The 19394-nt window shown below is 65.3% G+C and overlaps 8 protein-coding genes across 8 annotated transcripts in view; 6 read left to right on the plus strand and 2 right to left on the minus strand.

Annotated features, from left to right (window-relative positions):
* Window positions 1-343, plus strand: part of EMIHUDRAFT_438570 (hypothetical protein) — a 2738-nt gene extending 2395 nt beyond the window's left edge. Inside the window, exon 7 of the mRNA XM_005759885.1 lies at window positions 1-343. This exon is cut by the window's left edge and continues 1 nt beyond it. Within this exon, the coding sequence (XP_005759942.1) occupies window positions 1-300 (300 nt within the window). The 3' untranslated portion in view covers window positions 301-343.
* Window positions 344-709: 366 nt separating this feature from the next.
* Window positions 710-1831, plus strand: EMIHUDRAFT_218477 (hypothetical protein; the record flags this gene model as incomplete). The annotated part of the gene is made up of 1 exon (XM_005759886.1): window positions 710-1831. The coding sequence occupies one exon, from the start codon at window positions 710-712 to the stop codon at window positions 1829-1831; it is 1122 nt and encodes a 373-aa protein (XP_005759943.1).
* A 1178-nt stretch (window positions 1832-3009) lies between these two features.
* EMIHUDRAFT_68494 (OTU domain-containing protein) lies at window positions 3010-3432 on the plus strand (the record flags this gene model as incomplete). Its single annotated transcript, XM_005759887.1, has 1 exon — window positions 3010-3432. A coding segment is annotated over one exon (423 nt), but the record flags the coding sequence as incomplete, so codon positions are not given.
* Window positions 3433-4878: 1446 nt separating this feature from the next.
* EMIHUDRAFT_359283 (hypothetical protein) lies at window positions 4879-5693 on the minus strand. Its single transcript, XM_005759888.1, has one exon. It carries the CDS (start codon window positions 5574-5576, stop codon window positions 4941-4943), a length of 636 nt encoding a protein of 211 aa, XP_005759945.1. The 5' UTR covers window positions 5577-5693; the 3' UTR covers window positions 4879-4940.
* A 3108-nt stretch (window positions 5694-8801) lies between these two features.
* On the plus strand, window positions 8802-9841 carry EMIHUDRAFT_359285 (hypothetical protein). Its single transcript, XM_005759889.1, has 2 exons — window positions 8802-8852; window positions 8879-9841. Exon 2 carries the CDS (start codon window positions 8892-8894, stop codon window positions 9696-9698), a length of 807 nt encoding a protein of 268 aa, XP_005759946.1. The 5' UTR covers window positions 8802-8852; window positions 8879-8891; the 3' UTR covers window positions 9699-9841.
* A 2722-nt stretch (window positions 9842-12563) lies between these two features.
* On the minus strand, window positions 12564-13016 carry EMIHUDRAFT_218485 (hypothetical protein; the record flags this gene model as incomplete). The annotated part of the gene is made up of 2 exons (XM_005759890.1): window positions 12564-12792; window positions 12877-13016. The coding sequence occupies 2 exons, from the start codon at window positions 13014-13016 to the stop codon at window positions 12564-12566; spliced, it is 369 nt and encodes a 122-aa protein (XP_005759947.1).
* A 1312-nt stretch (window positions 13017-14328) lies between these two features.
* EMIHUDRAFT_58346 (hypothetical protein) lies at window positions 14329-14787 on the plus strand (the record flags this gene model as incomplete). Its single annotated transcript, XM_005759891.1, has 1 exon — window positions 14329-14787. A coding segment is annotated over one exon (459 nt), but the record flags the coding sequence as incomplete, so codon positions are not given.
* A 2540-nt stretch (window positions 14788-17327) lies between these two features.
* Window positions 17328-19061, plus strand: EMIHUDRAFT_106553 (ABC transporter; the record flags this gene model as incomplete). The annotated part of the gene is made up of 1 exon (XM_005759892.1): window positions 17328-19061. One exon carries the CDS (start codon window positions 17328-17330, stop codon window positions 19059-19061), a length of 1734 nt encoding a protein of 577 aa, XP_005759949.1.
* Window positions 19062-19394: the final 333 nt, after the last annotated feature.

A 19394-nucleotide genomic window follows, 5' to 3' on the forward strand; every position in this document is an offset into this window, starting at 1 on the left:
AGCGGCGCCGCGACGCGAGCGCTCTCGCCCCTCCCCCCCCCTCCACCGCTAGGGCGGATGACGCCCCGCGCTGCTTCCACCCCCCCGCCGCCGAGGCTCATGGCGGCGCCTCGAGAGAGCCGCCGCGCGGTGCGGTCGCCATTCCGGTGCAGTGGGCCGGGCGCCGGTCTCCGGAGCCGGGGGGCCGCCCGTGGGGTGAGGAGGGCGGAGGGGCGCGGCGGGGCCGCCCAGCGGTGGGACACCGCCTTCGCCGCCCTCACCGCCACCCCCCTCGCCGCTGCCACCGCCGCGTGCGGGTGAGGGGTGTGGCGGCGAGAGAGAGATTTTTCATAACGCTCGACCTCGAGATTTTTTCCTTTGCCCCACAACAAAAACCGAGTCTTCTTTCGTGCGCCAACTTTTTCTTTGTTGCCCGGTCGTAAAACGCGCGCTCGCGCGCAACTCATACTAAAAGAAAGAAAGAAAACGGACAACCCAAGGGAGGGATGGGAGGACGGCACGCCGCCACCACACAGGGATTTTAAGGAGAGGGGTGTGGTGCACTAGCCGTCGCCCACCCTTGGGCGTCCGCCTCTTCCTATCTCTCTTCGCAGTCTCTCTCCGATTCTCGCTGCGACTCATACTTTAGTTATTATTTTGGATCCTCGCTTTTTTGGATTTTTCGATTTGCCGACCCGGCCGGGAGTTGTGTCGTTGTAGAGCTGCTGCGATGCGGCCTGTCTTCAAGCTGGATCCGACCAACACTCTATCATATGCGCCGGATCCAACTCCGTACTGGGCCCACAATCCAAGCTCAGCTTCTCTCGCGGACCCGCTCAAGCTTTGGCCACACGAATACGACAGCGCAAGCGAGAATCGCCGCTGGGAAGACGCCTTAACGTGGGAGGATGTGCCAGGATTCCACCGCAGCCTCAAGGATTGCACATCATACGAACCTTGTGCGGTCAATTATGCATTCTGTGCCATGTATGATTACATCCCGTGCTACTACGAGAAAGACACAAAGGTGCTTCTGTTCGATGTCAACGACAGCCCGGATGCAAGCGCTGCCCACCAGCGCAAGAAGCGGAACTTTCTTGCAGCCATGCACTATGCAGTGGGATATCCTACTCAGCACGAAATGAAGAACATTGGCATCAGCTATGGCACATTCTCAGAGCAGGTCCGGCCGACAATCTATTCCCTCGCACGGCACGTGAACTTCCTCGATCCGGCACTGCGACTGTGGGAGTACAACCACACTGAGTTCCATCACGAGCGTGTGCTGTGGATCAAAGATGGTGCTCCTTTGACAATTTGCTGCCCCAAAAATCGCTTTCTCCAGCGGTGTGTGAGATCAGGCAAGTACAAGGAGTACGTGCTAAAGTTTGACTATACAATCACCATGTGCGGTTTCCCAATCGATTACAATGGGCTCTTCATGGGTGTCCGGCATGATTCGGCACAGCATTGGTACGCGAAGGAGTTCCTAGCTCAGCTATACCCTTTTGAATATGGTATGGGTGACAAGGCGTACGTCGGAGTTCCCCACATGTATTGTGAGCACAAGAAGCCAACGGGCGGTGAGCTGACATGTGAGGAGTCGATGGACAACCTGTTCATTCAGCACTACCGTGGACGCAATGAGCACCTAATTAGGGAGATGCGTTCACGGAAGAAATGTTTTGCAACCGCATGGCGGGGCTCTTTTTCGCTCCTGTCCGCCATCACACGCTTTGCCGCGCACATGACTGGGCTTCAGGAGCGCATGAAGGGACCGCGGTATGACGTGTATGGCCCCTGGCCAGTGTGTAGCGAAAACGTTTTCCGGTTGTATGGTAAGACCGCCTAAGTGAGCGTTATCCTGTCCCCTGCTGCCCCATTACTATCGAAATCAATACAGCGCGCGCCGGCGGACCGTTCTCGTCACTCGTGATGCGGAAGATGCGGCGGTGCAAGCCCAGCGCCCGCCCATGTCCCGCCCACGTGCCCGCGCCGCGCCTGCCCGCGCCCACGCCGCGCCCCGCCCGCGCCCGCCCGCGCGCGCCCGCGCCTCGGGCACTTGCCTGCGCCTGCACGCCCGCGCACGCCCGCGCGCACGCCCGAGTGTGCGGCACTGCGTGCCACTGTGTGGCGTTTCGCCCGGTTTAGCAGGGTACCTGGGCGTTTTGAAATTCCGTGCAAGGGGGTGCCGAGGTATGCCGCAGGCCGGGATGGAGTGAGATCTTGTGGGGCAGGGCGTGGGCTAGCGCGCGAGGGCGCAGGCAAGTGCCCGAGGGTATGGGGGTGGGCGCCACCCTGGGGCTACCCGTAGCATCGTCGGCTCAGTGATGGGTATCCGAGATATTGATTGTGCTCCTGTAGTAGATATTGGGTGCTCATTGTAGGAAGGTCAGGCCGACCAAGTGACTGGGACACATCAAGTGCCGGAGTCCCCACTGGGGAGACCGAGAGCTGCCCAGTGGGGAGACCGAGAGCTGCCCAGTGGGGAGGGGGCGGGCGGGGGCCCAGTGGGGGCGAGCCGCCTCGCCGATTGGGGCCCATATCGACCCAGTGGGCGGCTCACTGGGTACCCCACTGGGACTCCGGCACTTGATGAGTCCCAGTCACTTGGTCGGCCTGACCTTCCTAGGTAGGTTATTGTATTGGGGTCCAATACGCCCGGAGGTGGACTGCTGACAGCAGCTCAGCAGGAGCCTGACAGGCTTTGCGATGAGAGCGTGGCATTCTGTGGCATTCGGGTGATCATCAGAACACTAACCGCCTGCCGAGCAAAAATTCTTAGAATTCTTTTTGCAGCCGCTCGCGCGGCACACGCGCTCGCTGTGCTGTAGCACCGACCCGCGGACACCGATGGGCAAGAATAAAGGTGGCGGCGGCGGCAAAAAGGGCGGCGGTAGCAAAAGCAGCGGCGGAGGTGGCGGCAAGAACGGCAGTGGCGGCAAGAACGGTGGCGGCGGCGGCAGCAAGAGGGGTGGCAAAGGTGGCCGGGCGGAGCGAGCGGCGAGTGCGTTGCCGGATCAGAAGAGAATGGCCAACTTTGCGCGGAGCCTGCGGCTTTCGGGGCTCAAGCTGTTCGAGGTCGAGCGCGACGGCAACTGCTTCTTCCGAGCGATTGCCACCGGGCTCGGCGAACACCAGGGGTGCCACGCGAGCTACCGGGAGAGGGTGGTGTCGCACATGGAGGCGCATCCGGACGACTACACGCCGTTCCTCACCTTCGGGGAGGGCGACGAGGAGGACGACGCCGACTTCGAGCAGTACCTCTCTCGCATGCGGCGGGACGGCGAGTGGGCGGGTCAGCCGGAGCTTCTTGCGGCGGTGCAGGCGCTGCGCGTGCACCTGGTGGTCTACCAGGAGGAGAGGCCGTCCTACCGCATCGAGTGCGCCGACAAGGCCGCCGGCTGCGTCCGCGTCTCTTACCACGACGGCGAGCACTACAACGCCGTCCTGCAGCCAGCCGCCGAGGAGGCGCGGGGCGGCGCCGGCTTCGGCGCAGAGGGCGCGGCCGGCGCGAAGGGCGGCGCGAGCAGAACCAAGGGCAATGGCAAGGGAGGTGGGGGTCCTGGCGGCGGGGGCGGGGGCGGAGGCAACGGCAAGGGTGGTGGATCGAGCAGGGGCGGCGGTGGCGGCGAGGCGGAGGGTGGCGGCAGCTGCGGCGTTGCGGATGGCGATGCGGAGGGCGACGGCGGATCGGAGATGGGAGAGGCGGCGGCTGAGGCGGCCGTGCGCTCGGGGTGCAGCTTTGAGGTCAGCGCGGAGCAGGTTGGCCGCTTGCGCTCGCTCCCTCCGTCTCGCCCTCTACCCCCGCACCTCTCTCCTCTCCGGCATCCATCCGCCCACCTCTCCCCTCCCCCTGCACCTCTCCCCTCCCCCCGCACCCCTCCGCCTGGACCTCTCCCGCCGGCCCTCTTGCCCACTCCCTGCCCGCCCCCTCGCCCCGCCAGGTTGCAGAGGCGCTCGAGGCGTGCAGCGGCGACCCGCACGGGGCGGTCGCCTACCTCGAGGCGATCACGCGCATGCGGGCGGTGTCGCTGGGCGGCGGCGAGGAGGGCAGGCAAGAGGGAGGGCATGGCGGAGGGGGCAGGCGGGGCGGAGAGCCAGACGGATCGCCGCCGCCGCCCTCGGCTGCCGACGGCAGTGGCGGAGGTGGCGAGGGGGGAGAGGGCGAGGGCAGAGGCGGCGAGTGCAACGGCGCGGGCGACGGGCACCGCCTCGCGGGATTCTTCGCGGCCGCGGCGGATGGGGCGGAGGCGGTGGCTCCGTCTGCGATCGAGGCGGCGCGCCTGCGAAAGGCGGAGCGCAAAGCGGCCAAGCAGGCGCGGGCGCAGCAGCGGCGACAGGAGGCCGCCGCGGCGGCGGCGGCGTCGATGGCGGGGAGGCAACACGGGTGGGAGGAGGAGGAGAGCGGCATCATCACTCTTTAGCACCCGCCCGTGTGACGACCCCTCGGGACTATGCTATCTCTATCAGTTATATCGCACCATGCGGCGCCCATCCTCAATTAATATATCACATCCCCCACATCCCCCACAGAACCCCACACTTTTTTCTCACAGCAACACACCGCTTCCGTCTTTTCCGACCCGGTGTGCCGGACGGCGCACGGCGGACCTTTTACTTATTTCCATTATAAGCTGCATTATCTTTTTCACCCGACTCGACACCAACGGTGCTGCGCGGTCCGACGACCGTACCGACGGCGACGACGCGGGCGACGGGCGACCCCGCCGACTCCCGAGCACCATGTCCATGTGCCGAGCACCCATGCGAGAGCCGGGCGCACCCGACGGGCACCTACGGCTTTACGGGCACGGCCACGGGCACGGGGCACGGCTCGAGAAGAGCGCCGCGCGCCGCGGTGTGAGCGCGCATAGAAGGAAAAACTCAGCCAGCAGCGGAGCGGTACACACGTCTCGATATCACAGAGAGCAAAAGGAGAGACGACACACATCTTCGGTCTAAGCGTTTGCGGACTGGGACAAGTGCATGCTCCACGGAATCGAGGCGACCGCGTTGTAGAGTGGCCTCAGCCGCGTCGAGACGAGGGAGAAGTTGATGATGTCCGCCGGAGCCCAGTAGTAGGGCGCCCTGCGCCACACAGCGAGCACCGCAGACAGCAGCTCGCGCGGAGCGAGCCTCTCTCCGCGCAGCAGGCCCTGCAGGCTCAGGTAGACTGCGTCGTACACCGGCTCGTACACGGCGATGTCAAAGAGCACCTTGCCGAGGGCGGGGAGGCACGCGTACAGGACGCCGGCGGCGCCCGGCGCAGCTGCAGCCCAGCCCGGCAGCCGGACCAGCGAGTCGAGCGCACGAAAGTAGTGCACTGCGAGCCAGCCGGACAGCAGCGCGCTGCAGGAGGCAGACCGGAGCATCCGCCGCACGTCCAGCGTCGCGGGCGCGGAGTCGGAGCCGCCGCGGAGCCTCGACTCCTGGCCCATGCCGCTGTCGGCAGCGCCGCTCCTTCTGCGGAGGTCGACGCCGCCTCGGTGGGTCACGACCTGCGAGAGAGCATCCGAGGCAGCGTAGATCCCAAAGGCGGAGGCCGTCCCGGCAAGCTGCGGGTAGGCGGCGCGGGCATCGGCCAGCCAGACCATACAGCTGGGTGTGGTGGTCTGCACGGCGACGATGGCAGCGATCCAGGTGATCGCGACAGCCGCGAGCCGCAAATCGAGGGTAAGGCCTTGCCCACGCTGCGGAGAAAAGGTCTTTGCAGAGAGATGGTCCGATGCCGCAGCAGCTCTGCAAGGAGGAGGAGGAGTGCGGCACGAAAGAGGAGCTACCGCCGGCGGGTCCGAGCGCAGCTGCTGCGTCGGCGCCGGCGGGTCCGAGGGCGCCGCTGTGAGGATGATGGTGAACAAGAGCATGTTTTCAGCGGCTCGCAAGCGACCGGACGGGATGTGCGAGTTTGCGGAGTACTTTTCTTTTTTAGCTGGCTGGTGCAACCTGTCCTATTCGAGAGAGGAATCCCTGGGACCCTGTCGTGTGGGTGAAACCTGCCCAGGTCCCCTCCGTTTCTCTCGAGGTTCTCGAGGTGGATATCCTTTGGCCGCGTTGGGTAGCGAGGATTGGTGTGACGCGATCCACGCAGGCGTGTTTTCTGGCGGCCGACCGTCAGTGCACGGAGTTGCCCCTTCTCCGACTGCCCCGGCTAGTTTCCGAGGTCGCGCGGGGCTGACCCCTGTCTCCGTTTCGCGATGGGACGGCGATGCGCTCCCCATTCCCCCCTGTGCCCCTCCCTGATCGTCCTTCCAAGATCCTGCTCGTGCAGGTGGGGACCCTGTCCTTCTCCCACCCCTCGTTTGGCGCGTCGTTTTATTTTATTTTTTCCAACTGCTTGGTGGGCGGCGCAATGCCACCCAAAGTTTCCATGAACCATGAACCCCAGCCGCGTTATGGCTTTCTTGACCCACCTTCGCGTCGTAGTACTGCGCCCCCGTCCACTTCCAGCCTGCATCCGTCTTGATCCATCCCTTTCCATACCGTGGTCTTTGACCCATAAATTCCACTGAGCCCTGGCTGTCAGGCTGTCAGGTTCTGTCAGGTGATCTGTCGGGCTGTCGGGCAGCTATCAGGCACTGTCAGGTGCCTCTGTCAGACCAGCTGTCAGGTGCTGTCAGTGCTGTCGGGTGCTGTCGGGTGCGTGTCTGACAGTCGAGGGGATCTGTAGCTATCGGGTGCTGTCGGAGCTGTCGGGTGTTGCTGTCAGACGCTGTCGGAGCTGTCGGAGCTGTCAGGCTGCTGTTGCTGTCAGACGTTGGGCTGTTGCTGTCAGGTGCTGTCAGGTGGTGCTGTCGGGGTGCTGTCAGGCTCTGACACACACCAGCCACACTTATGACACTATCAAGAGGAGACCAGCAGGACTTTACTGGCGGCTACGCAGCTGCCCCCCTCCTACGGCGTGATCACGCCGGCGGCGGCGGCCGCCTGGGGAGCGCAGATGGCGGCGCAGGCGCAGGCGGCGGCGGCGGCACAGACGGCGGTGGCCACCCCCACCCAGACGCCGTAGGCATATGACTGTAGGGCCCCAGAAGGCTAGGTGGTAGCTTCATTTGTAGTAGCACAGCCGCCGGTGCTAGAGAGGGGTCCGCAGAGGTGGGGCGGGAGGGTTGAGAGAGAGACTCAACACTCATGACCATCCCATGACTACATGGACCACACTCACATGTCTTTGCATGTACTTTTGTTATACCCTCATGGGGCACAAGAAAGAGGCTCTACGGGGTCTGTGTACGGTCTGTGCTGCTGTCGGGCTGTCAGCGCTGCTGTCAGACCACTGTGTGCTGTCGGGCTGTCGGGCAGCTGTCAGGCTGTCACGTTAGGGCCTGACAGCGACGGGACCCCTCGACTGTCAGACTCTGCTGTCAGGTTGTCAGATACGTGCTATCAGACTGTCGGAGAAAGTGCTGTCAGCGCTGTCGGGCTGTCGGGCACTGTCAGGCGCTGTCCGGGGTTTGCTGTCAGGCTGTCAGACCAGGGCTCAGAAATTCCAGTCGAGTGATCGAGCGGTCCGTCCACCTGCTGACGGCCACGCTCCTTGCACCCCACGACCCCCGTCAACGCCTTGTCTAGCGTGTTTCCAAACCCGTAGAGGTGGCCCACCGACGCCACAGTGCCACCATTTTCCCACGAGACCCCCGCGCCCCGCGCCGTCGTCGACTTGATGAGCGGGTTCCAGGACTTGACCTCGTAATGCACGTCCCGCATCGTGGCGAAGACAAGTCGCCGCCGAGCTCGCAGATGTCAGTCACGGACGTGTCGTTGAGGTGCCGCGTCACCTTGGGCTTTTCCTTGTCCCCGAGGATGGGTGCTGGGACCCGCTCATCAAGTCGACGACGGCGGGGAGGGGCTCGTGGGAAATACAAAATGGTGGCGCAATGTGGCGTCGGTGGGCCACCTCGCTACGGGTTTGGAAACACGCTAGAACAAAGCGTTGACGGGGGTCGTGGGTGCAAGGTCCAACCAAGGAGCGTGGCCGTCAGCAGGTGGACGGACCGCTCGATCACTCGACTGGAATTTATGGGTCAAAGACCACGGTATGGAAAGGGATGGATCAAGACGGATGCAGGCTGGAAGTGGACGGGGGCGCAGTACTACGACGCGAAGTGGGTCAAGAAAGCCATAACGCGGCTGGTGCTCGTGGAAACTTTGGGTGGCATGCGCCGCCCACCAAGCAGCTCCTCCACGTGTTCGCCAAGGAAGCGGGTGGGCACCAACACGGACCGGACGGTGTATGGGCGGCGTCGGCGAGCGCCTCCTCCTTGTCGTCCACCACACGCAGCAGGTCTCCATGGCGGCGGTGGCGGGCGACGCCGACAACATCAATAAGCAGGCGCGCAAAATGCATACCAACTGGCTCAAGTTCTCTGAGTGAGGCTGAGAGAGAGAATTGCCAATTGATTGGGTCAAGAACAAGCAAGAGGCAAAAACGGCTTCTTACGCTCGGCCACAGTCGGGTGGGGGGTGCGGCCCGCGCCGCCTAATTCCGCGGACGGGCCCCTCCACCCTTCATGTACGGATCATGTAGTCCCCACAGACGCTGAGAGAGAGATTTTTAGCAATACCAAACAACTCAGACGCTGTCGTTCGTTCGTGGGATCGCTTGACATACACATGCGACCTGGTAGCATATGCATGTGAGACAAGCAGAGCACTTGGTTGGAGCACTTTGAGTGTAGTTATCAATCTCACACTAAGGGCGTAGTTAGTGGGCGTATAGTCGTATATATACGCCCTTACTAGGCCTCAACCCACTTTACTCATGTACATACTATTATACTACTCTGTAGCGCTCACACCCAGGGCCGGGGAGCTAAGGGCGGCGGCGGCGGCACCCTGCGGGCCGGACGATCGGCAACAGCGTGTGTGCGCTTGTTGCCCTGCCAGTTTTTTAACCCAGGACGCAGCGAAAAATGGTCCACGCCGTGGCCCACTTGCCCGGCACCTGGCGGCTCCTCTACTACGACGCGCCGACGCGTGGAGAGCAGATCCGGCTATTATTCGCGCTCGGCGGCGTGCCGCTGCAGGACGTTCGGCTCTGGCCCTTTCCAAACGGCCTCGACCCGTACCGCAAGGCGGCTCTTGGCGCGGACTCACCGCTCCTGGGCACGGACAAGTGCCCCTGCGTGACCGCTCCCGACGGCACTCACTGCGTCGAGACGTCAAACATCATGCACTTTGTCGGCCACCAGATTGGCATGGCACCACAAACGGAGGAGGCAGACGAGAGAGCGGTCAACCTCTGCCTAATCGCGCAGGAGCTTTTGGACGAGGTCTTCTACCCGCTGCTGATGCCGATGCTCGTGCGCCGCCTCACGCGGACCGAGCTCCTCGGCTTGCTCCGCCCGCTGAGCGGCCTGCTCGGAGACCGCTCCGCCAAGGTCGAGCCGGCGGTCGCTGCGCTGCGCGCCAGGCTTCCCGCCCTCGAGCGGGCCCTCGAGGCGAGCGGAGGCACCTTCTTCTCGGGCGAGGCGCTAACCTTCGAGTCGGTCGCCCTCTTCAACGCGCTGCGCGACATCCTCGCGTACGAGTGCGTCGGGGACGAGCTGGCCTCGTACCCGCGCCTGGCCGCCTTCATGGCGGCCCTCGAGGCGCGGGCGAGGCCGTACTTCGAGGAGCGGACAGCGACGCACCAGTGCGGCTACCCCGACGTGGTCAGCTACCTCGCCGCGACAAACACGCCCTTCCCTTGGTCGCGCGTCGCCAAGCAGCGCGACTGATCTGAAGGGCTCCGCAGAGAGACGTGACGGGAGAGGAGGTCAACGGCCAACGCAACGCGGCTTAGGAGGTTCGGCTCTTACTTGTGCGTGCGCTCTGGTCAAAATGGTCGAATTATTTTTCGATGCACACATGTCATGTTGTGAATTGTGAATTTGTGATGTCCACATCTCGCACACTTTTTGGCACAGCCACATGCACATCATCACCCCGGCGACGCCCGGTCCGCGCGCCCACAACCCACTCTCTGGTGTGAGTGAGTGTCTTACCCCCCCCCCCCCCCGCGCGGGGCGCTATCGTCTCTCCTTAGGTGAACAGTCCACTCAACCATTTCCATGCCATGCATTTCGTCACAGCGTGTCACCGCACACACGTGCCACACACACCACAACACTGTTACACATCATTCACACAGGACACACCATGCCGATTCTTCTGGACGACCACGACTCGAAATCTGCGTTCCTCGCTCTCGCCGGAGCGTTGCTTCACACGGCGGCGACGACGGGCCGGGCGCCATCGCCCGTCGCGGACGCTGCGGCGGAGGAGGCCTGCTCGGGTCCACCGGCCGGCAAGCCACCTGCGGGAGGGGAGGGAGCAGTGTCTCGAGAGGCTTCGGCGCGGAGGAGTGAACCGCAGGCGAGAGCTAGCGCCCACCGGCGGCGGCGGCGGCGAGGAGGGGCGCGGCGCGCGACTCTGCGCGGGACGCCTCCGCCCTCCTCCTGCCCGCCCCGATGGCGCCTACGGCCGGGCGGGGCTCGGGCTGACGAGGGCGAGCGCCTCCCCTCCGCCCCTCGCCCGCAAGCCCCTCTCGCCCAGAGAGGCGACGCAGAGGGCGATCCCGCAGCTGAAGCCGGCGGCGCCGCCCGCAGAGAGGGAGGGGCCGAGGTCGAAGAGGAGGAGGCCTAGGGTGGGAAGGGGGAGGGTGAAGGGGGAGGGTGGGCTTTGTTGAAGCAGGCCCAGGTCGAGCGGGAGGAGGAGGAGGCCTTGCACGGCGGCGAAGACCGTCATCGAGCCGTAGTAGCAGGGGATGACCACAGAGGCCTCGGCGCGGCGGAGGCCGAGGTAGAGGGCGGCCACCATGGCCGCCTCCCCGCCCGCCATCACGCCTCCGATGACCCACGAGCCGAGCCGCGCGAACCCGTTGTCGCCGCCCCGCCGCAGCGTCTCTGCGAAGAGCAGCCAGACCAGCTTCGAGGCGCTGATGGACGTGGCGCCGCAGAAGCCGGCAACCAGTCCGGAGGCGATGCCGGACGCGGAGCGCGCGCGCCAGCCCGCGCCGACCGCGCCACCAGCGAGGACCGCGCCAGCAGAGCCAGCCCTGACACCGCCGCCGCCGCCAGCGCTGCCGACACCGCCGCCGCTGCCTGCGCCGCGCCTCCTCCCGGCACCGCGCCATCCCGCCAGCAAGCTGAGCGATGCTGCGGCTGCCGCAGCGACGGCGGCCGTGCCGATCAGGCCGCACGCTGGCCCTGCAGAGGTCTGGAAGAGGGCTGCCACCTGATCGATGTCGAGGTGCGACACGCGGAGGACCGGCGCCGTGAGGACCACAAGAAGCGCGCCCGCGACTAGACCGGTGACGCCGACCGCGTCCCACCTCCCGAATGGCTCGCGGAAATAATACGAGGCTCCGACAGCGTTGAAGACGATCCCGGCGTTGGTGCACGCCGCGACGACGGACTGTGTGGCAAAGTAGACGGCGAGGAACTGGAAGAGCTGGCCCGCCGCCCAAACCACCACGCAGCCACGCGTACGCTGGGTCGCCGTGACGGGGCGCCAGCAGAGAGTCGGCGGCGCTGTTGCCGGGTCGATCTTGAGGCCGAGCAGGCCGGCGACGCTGGTGGCCACGCCGATGAGAGCGAGCCACGCGCCAATGACTTGCTCCGCGGCGCTGCCCATGCTCGAGTGGGCTGTGAGCCTTTTGCGAGCCCTGGTCGACTGCGAACCCTAGAAGAGTGAAAAAAAAAAGGCCGACAGCCGGGGTTCCGGCTCCTAGCCAGATAGGGGGTCTGTCGCCACTGGCTGGCCCCTATGCAATAGGTAGGTAGGTCCGGTTTTGACCGCCCCAGAGGGCCCCGCAATAGGTAGGTAGGTGGCGGTGGGGGGGGTGGCCGTTAAGGGGGGGGTGGGGGGGGGGGAACGCTTCGTTCCCCCTCGCGGGAGACGGGCGCGTTTAGCCGCGAACGGGGCCATGCCAGACGTGTCGCCTGCGGCTGGGACGCCAGCCGAGACGGGTGCGGCGGCGGCGCCCGCGGTGGCGGCGCCCGGGACGGCAGCGCCGGCGAACGCGCCCGGGACGGGTTCCAACGGATATTTTTCGCTTCGCTGCGCGGCCCCGCAATAGGTAGGTAGGTGGGGCACGGAGCCTGGCGGTTGGCGCCCGCAATAGGTAGGTAGGTAGGGCGTTTTGGCGCGACTCAGTGGCGACAGACCCCCTATCTGGCTGGGAGCCGGAACCCAGCCAAGTCCCGCGTAGCGTCTCGGGCTGGGATTTTTCTTTTTCTTGTTTTCAACAAACTCAACGACCTGAAAACTCTTCGGATTTGGAACGGGCGCCCGGCGCCCGTTCGAATGGCGATGAGTTCTCCGGTGGACCATCATCCATCAATAGTTACCGAGATATGGCCGCTCAAAGTCTGAGACCTGTCATATGAGCGTCATCTTGTGAACAGGCCGACTTCGCGGTTTGAGCGCCCAGCGCAGACCGACCGACCGCAGGGGGGGTCCGGTCGGCGGCCGCGGAATACCGCAGACCGGAGGGGGGGTCCGGTCGGTCGGAGCGCAGACCGAGGGGGGGGTCGGTCGGTCGGGTTGGCTCGAGGGTCACACCGCACATAGGTTACATGCTCGCCGCAGCTGTGAATAAATTAGTATCTATATCTCTTCATGCAGCGGCGTCCAGCACCCGGATCGATTGCCATTTGCTGTCGCTTGAGCGACTCGGAAGCCGATGAGCCCGTCAACGGCGGCGGCGATGTGTCGATCAAGCTCTCTGGCAAGTCATCGTAGTCATTGGAAGGGACGATGCGCGCGCGTACTGTGGAGAACTGGAGCGCTGCCAGAGCTTGTACAAAGACGGCACAAGCAGGATCAGGCCTGCGACTGCGTGGATGCCCGCATATGCTACGGGTCCCTAGTATGGGTTCGGGGACTGTTCACAGCAGTGCGGGGGTAGGGGACCCTCGCGCATAGCCCCGGAGTACCAGTATGGATTTCTTTTTCGGCCGCCAATTCCAGAGCTGGATTTCGTGTGGAGTCGCGCTCGCTCGGGCCTCGGCGAAGAAGTCTCCTTGGCGCTTGGCTGCGTAACTAGTTTTCATAGTGTTACTGTTGGTGAAAACCGGCGATTTGATTCGAAGCGCCCGTGGCGGTTCGCGAGAAGGAGGGAGAGCGTTTGATTGAGGGGCTCACGGCAAGGACACCGACCGAGGGGGGGGGTCGGTCGTCACACCTCCCGCCGCCAAGAGAGCGACCGACCGGAGGGGGGGTCCGGTCCGCCTCGGGGGCAGACCACCGACCGGCGGGGGGGTCCCCACGAAGTAGGGGGGGTGGGTACAAAATGACGCTCCTATCACAAAAGTATTTTTAGAACAAACGTGATGCACGTATTGGGAGCGCGACTGCGCAGTGAGCGCCGGCTATGGCCATACGTGTTCTGCAGGACAAGACCATCACGTGCTGGGGAAGGAACCATTGCTGGCAGCTCGGCTTTGACGGAACGGCGGTGTGAATTCGGACTTCAATGCAGGAACATTTCCCACCAACTTGCCGCTCCTTGCTATAGCAGTGAGCGTTGCGGAATACTCTAGCTGCGCTCAACTGAGCGACCTATCCATCTGGTGTTGGGGAAGGCAGGGCCTCTTGGGTCGGTCGGAGGTGGCAAGCTCCTCGTCAACGCATTCTGCCTAGACAAGTTCCACTACCCTGAGCCCTCGGCCGGATCGTGGGGGGAGTGTGCACGATATGGTATTGGGAGTATTCTGTATTGCTAAAAATCTCTCTCTCTCACATCGATCGGTGGGGACCTCTTCCTTTTTACCCATCTCACAGTAGAGGTCTCCGTTTTGATTTATTTACATCGCTCATCGGCACAAAAACGCTCCTCATCGCAAACCCTGTCAGCAGAGTCCTCCTACGGGAATGTGCAGAGCCACATCCTGCCTGCCGACACGTCGGGAGGAGGTGGTTGCTCCGCCGCCGGACCGCCTCTCCACCAACCACCCTCCCTCGCCCAGGGATCTACAATGCTGTCTTAAGGTCCGACCTGTGGGCTCTGCCTGCGCTCGGCACCGGGCACCGCCTCGGTATACAAAATGCGCCTGCGGGCGGACCCTCAAAGATACGATTACAACGGAAAGAATTTTAAGACGAAAAAGAAAACTCGGCTGGGCGCGCGTCCCGGCTCGCCTCAGGAGGTGCCCTCTCGAGCCCATTGTGGGGATGGTCGCCGCGCTCGGAGCGCTCTGCTTCGCGTTATCGCTGCCGCGCACACTACTAGCGCCGGTGCAGCCGCTACGCCGCGCTACCGCTGCGCCAGTCACGCTCGCGCCGGTGCAGCGCACCGGCGCCGCACCAACCATGGACGCGACGACGATTCAGCTCGCCACCAGCGCCCTCGAGGACCCGACCGGCATCGCGCAGGCCTTCGCCTTTGTCACCTTCGTGCCGCAGAACTTTTGGCTGCTCATCGTGTTTGCGCCCAACTGGAAGGTCACGCGTCAGGTCTTTGAGCCGCTCTGGCCGCTCTGCATCGTCGCTCTCTTCCATCTCTTCATCGTCGTCGCGTCCGCGGGCAAGCCACCCGAGGCGGGCACGGCTCCGATCGAGCTCTTCAACAATTTGTTCAATCCAGTAGTAGTGGGCGAGCGTGGCATCGACGTCTACCTTGAGCTCGGCACATACAAGAACTTTGCGGCGGAGGAGTGGACGCATGAGTTGGTGTGGGACCTGTTCGTCGGCCGCTGGATCTGGCTGGAGGGCCGCCGGCGCGACATCTTCACCTCGCACAGCGTGCTGCTCACCAACCTGATCGGGCCGCCCGGGCTGCTGCTCCACGTCCTGACGGTGCAGCTATACGCCCTCTTCAGGCCGGAGCCCGGTGCGCGGTGGGCCGACCCCGAGGCGCTTCGCACGGAGATGGAGGTGCAACGTGCCGCGCTCGCCTCCAATGCCGCGGCCGAGGCCGAGGCAGCAGCCGACCCGCCGCAGAGCTTGCAGCTGCCGGGCCTCAAGCTGCCCGAGTTCAAGAACCCCTTTGGGAGCTGAACTAGGCCGCACAGTGTGGTCGGCGCAGGAGCTGGAGCACACCTCGGGGCTCTACTCGCTGGTACGTGGTGGCGATACACGCGCCGTTCTCTCTCTTTTGGAGCTCTCCCATGGTAACACAATTGTGTGCCTGTGGCTGTGACGCTGTGCCGAGCAACGTACTGCGCAGGAGATCTCTGCATGCACACATCAATATACATCCACATCGCACATGCCGTAAAATGCATGATTTCATGTGAGATGTGTGTGTTGTACGTCCAATGTGCGAAAAACGCGCGCAACGCCCGCCCCCCCTGGCTGCGTATCGTAGTCAGTACGCCGCGTGTACACGTCTCTGCCCCCCGCGTCGGCGCGAGACGCGGCCACCATGTCGCGGACGGCGTCGGCGCTGCTGTATGTCATCCTGTCGCCGTCATATTCACCCGTAGCCTCCCCGCGCGAGAGCGGCTCGGACTCGCACAGCGTCGCCGCCGCTCGTCGCAGGCCGACGGCGGAGTGTGCGTGCGTCGACACCCCACCAGTGGGTAGAAAATTTCTGTCTCGTCCGACTCCGCTCCGCCTCGAGCACTTGGAAGCACTCTGCTGCACCCTCTCGGAGAGCACTTGGAGTCGGCAGTTAGCAAAGGGTGCTAAAGCCGTACGCCGGCTCACAGAGGTCAGAGCAGCCAGACCCACGAAGGAGATGAGGTTCCTCGCCATTTCCGAGGAACTCGGCCTGCGGCGCTTTTCTCGCGCGGCACAAGCACGCACACACCGTCGCCGGGGCCAAACGCCGAGCACAACGCTGCCCAAGTTTTGCGGCGGCGCCCCCCCGCGGCGGCGCGGCGGTGCCGCGCGTGTGACACGTGTGTGACTGGACTGTGTTCAGACTGTGCGGGCGCGGGGGTCGTGCTCTGACCTTCGTGTGCATGTACGCGTGCAGTCCACGCGAGGCTGCCGGCGCAAGCCACAGAAGCCTCCACTCAGAAGTGTCTCCAGAGTGTCGCGACTCCGCTCTTCGCTCCCGTCCGCCCCGCAAGCGCCGCCCCCCCAATCAAGCACCACCCCCTCGACGCCTCGTCCCCCCCCACTCAGAGCATCTCGTTATCGTCGTCCTCGTCACGCGCGCCTCTGTGCGCCCGCCCGCCTACAGCCGGGATTGAAGCGGCGACCTCCGTTTGGCTTCTGGTGTGTGGGGCTGCTGTTGCGGGTAGAGACCGGCGGCGCCGTGTCCTGGCCTCCCGAAGCCGCTCGGCTGCGAGGCGCCGAGGTCGGCCTCCGAGGAGCGGGCGGCGCACTTGAAGTCGTCGACGAGTGAGATGCCCTCGATGCCTGAATCATTCCTCAGGATTAGCACTTGTTTGAATGGCTTTTCCAAGGACCCGAGTGAGACGCCCTCGCTGCCTCGCGGGGGGCGGTGCTGCAGGAAGCTGCGCACGTTTTTCCTGCCGCCGGCGAGGCCCAGCTCGCGGAGAGAGGTGTACCGTGCCTGCAGGAGCCTGCGGCGAATCACACGAGGCGGCGGTGTGTGAGGGTGGCGCGTGGGGATGGCCATTGCAGAGGGAGGTGGGGCGCTCCCACACCGGTAGACGCAGTATGCCGCGGCCGCCAGCACGACCAGAGGCCCCCACGTGTCCCAGCTGGAGGTGCTCGAGCGCGGGGCGTCGGCATGGGCGTCGGGGGCGGCATGAGCACTCTGGTGGTACACCCGACACTCGTCCGTGGGAGAGAGCAGGCCCGAGGCGGCCGAGGCGGCGCACGGGTCCGCCTCAGGTGGGCCCGGGGTCGGACTTGGGCTCGGCGCGGCTGCGACGCCCACGGACGCGGACTGCGGCGCGGACGCGGACGTGGCCGCAGGTTTCTCTCCCTTAGGCAGTGGTGAAGTCGGCGCCATCGAGGCGGGCGCCAGAGGAGTCGGAGAAGACGGCGGCGGCGGGGTTGTCGGCATGGTTGTCGGAGACGGCGGCGGCGGGGTTGTGTCCTTCGCGATCGGACTTGACGGCGGCGAGGCTGGCGCTGGGCAATTTCGGCACGAGCGCTGACACAGATTTACCGTGATTTTATCGGTGCAGTTCAACGAGTCGTTGGACGAGCAATCCTTTATCACGATGTCTCCGTCTATCGTCGCGTTTACGATGATGAACTCTCCGTCCCGCAGAAGGAGGTACTTGTCCTCGCAGCCAAGGGCGAGCGCGCCGAGGGCGAGGAGGACTAGGCGGCGCGACGGCATTCCTGCTGTGTACTCGTAGCGGACCAGAACACGATCTTCGCCCCTCAGACGCTGTGCACATATAGAGAAAATTCCTGGGCGTCGGGGTGTGGCCGGGAGGAGGAGAGAGGAAACAAAAGAATTCTCGCGCGAAGAGACATAGAAAAGAAATCCAAGGATGGCGGTCGGACGCGTATCGTCGGCAGCCTCGCCGGCGCGCCAGTTCGGCCGACGCCACTCGGCAGCCTCGCCGGCAGCGGCCGCACGCCAGCTCGGCCGACGCCTATCGACCGCACACGCGGAGCAAGCACGCCAGCCGATCCAGGACGAGCCGCCGCTCCTCCGCCTCGACGCTGCTCGCCTCGCGTGGAGCCCGAGCAGCCGCGCCAGCCCGCCTCTGAACCTCTCCATCCGCCCTGCCCGCGCTGGAGGCCACGTCCTGCTTGGAGCCAACGGTGCCGGCAAGACGCTCCTCACCGAGGCGCTGCTGGAGGACCCTTTGCATCGGACGCTGCTGCGTGAGGGCTCGCTCACGTGCGCCGACGGCTGGGGCGCCCGCTCCGCCTCGCGAGTCTCCTTTGACGCCCACCAGCGGTTGCTCGCCGACGGAGGCTCGGTGTACCGCGCCCTCGGACACCTCGGGCCGGCGGCGCGCTACCTGGTGGTGCGGTTTGGCCTGCACCCGCTGCTGTACCGGCCGGTGCGCGCCATCTCGACCGGCGAGATCCGCAAGGTGCTCCTCGTCCGCGCGCTCGGCACGTCGCCGCGCTGCCTCGTTCTCGACAATGCGTTCGACGGGCTGGACGTGGCGTCGCGCCAGTCGCTCTCCGAGCTGATCTCGCAGATGCTGCGCGGGTTTGGGCAGCTCCTCGTCCAAGGCGTCGACGCGCGCGCGACGGCGCACACGCAGGTGCTCCTGCTGACGCAGCGGGCGGAGGAGGTTGTGCCCGAGGTGGCGACCATGTCCGCCTTCGACGGCGAGGGGCGGCTGGCCACGAGCGCGCGGGAGGGGCGGTCGGGCGCTGAGCTGCTCGCCGACGCGCTCGCCCCGGCGGCGCGCCTCCCCGCGCGTGCGCTGCCTTCGGAGGCGGAGGTGGCTGCGCTCTGGCGGGGAGGGCCGGGGGAGGAGGCCTCTGCGGCAGCCTCGAGAGGCGGGCCCGCCCTCGTCGAGGCGCGGTCGCTCCAGGTGCGGAGGGGCGAGCACACGATCCTGAGGGGCCTCGACTGGCGCGTCGGCAGCGACGAGCACTGGCTGATCGCGGGCGGCAACGGCGCGGGCAAGAGCACCCTCTCCCGGCTGCTGGCGCGCGCGGGCGCGGAGCCGGTCGCGGCGGGAGACTTTACCGTCCTCGGGAGGCGTGCGAGGGTGGAGGAGGCGGCCAGAGGGGACGGCGAGGAGGGGGGCGGAGGCGGCGGCGGCGGCGAGGACGTTGGCGGCGGCGGCGGCGGCGGCGGTGACGTCGCGGCGGCGCAGGGGGTCGGCTGGGTGTCGACGGAGGCGCACCTGAGCGTCGCCGGCTCGGAGCGGACGGCGGGCGAGATGGTGGCGGAGGGCAGCGACGCCGAGGCGGCGCGGCGCGTGGCGAGCTGGCTCGGCGTTGACGACTTGCTCGACCGGCCCTTTCGGATGCTCTCCCAGGGGGAGCAGAAGGTTGTGCTCGTCGCGGCCGCCTTGGCGCGCCGGCCCGCGCTGCTGGTGCTGGACGAGCCGTGCCAGGGCCTCGACCTGCTCCGGCGGCGGCGCGTGCTCGAGGTGGTGCAGCGCGTCTGCAGCGCGAGCCGCATGCGGCTGCTCTACATCACGCACCACTTCGAGGAGGTGCTGCCGTGCGTGACGCACGTGCTGCACCTCAAGGGCGGAGAGGCGACGTACCGCGGACCGAGGGAGGGGTACGACCCGAGCGCTTTTTGATGAGCGCGCCGCCTCCGGGGGGGAGGATATCTAGATTACTAGAACGATTAAATTAGGATGCCTCTATTATAGGGATGTCTTGGCCGACTGCACGCTAAAGCTACACGCTCGCACACCACTTGCAGAGTGGCTCTCCCAGGCGCTCACCCCACCCGGAGGCACGCCAGGCCCCGGGCAGCCGGCCGTCACTCGCCTAAGCGCCTAAGCGGCCAGAGCGGGGGGGGTGCTTAGGGTGCTTAGCCTTAGGCGCTTAGGCGGCCCTTGCGAGCGTGGCGGCGTTGTAATACAAGTGACTCCGATGGCAATCATGATGCCCCTGCTAGTGTCATCGCT

Source organism: Emiliania huxleyi, assembly GCF_000372725.1.
Source record: "Emiliania huxleyi CCMP1516 unplaced genomic scaffold EMIHUscaffold_79, whole genome shotgun sequence".
NCBI classification, from domain to species: Eukaryota; Haptophyta; order Isochrysidales; family Noelaerhabdaceae; genus Emiliania; species Emiliania huxleyi.

Excerpts from the sequence above, each read along its gene's own strand:
- EMIHUDRAFT_359283 (XM_005759888.1), bottom strand. The coding sequence starts at position 5,576 with ATGGTCTGGCTGGCCGATGCCCGCGCCGCCTACCCGCAGCTTGCCGGG.
- EMIHUDRAFT_359285 (XM_005759889.1), top strand. The coding sequence starts at position 8,892 with ATGGTCCACGCCGTGGCCCACTTGCCCGGCACCTGGCGGCTCCTCTAC.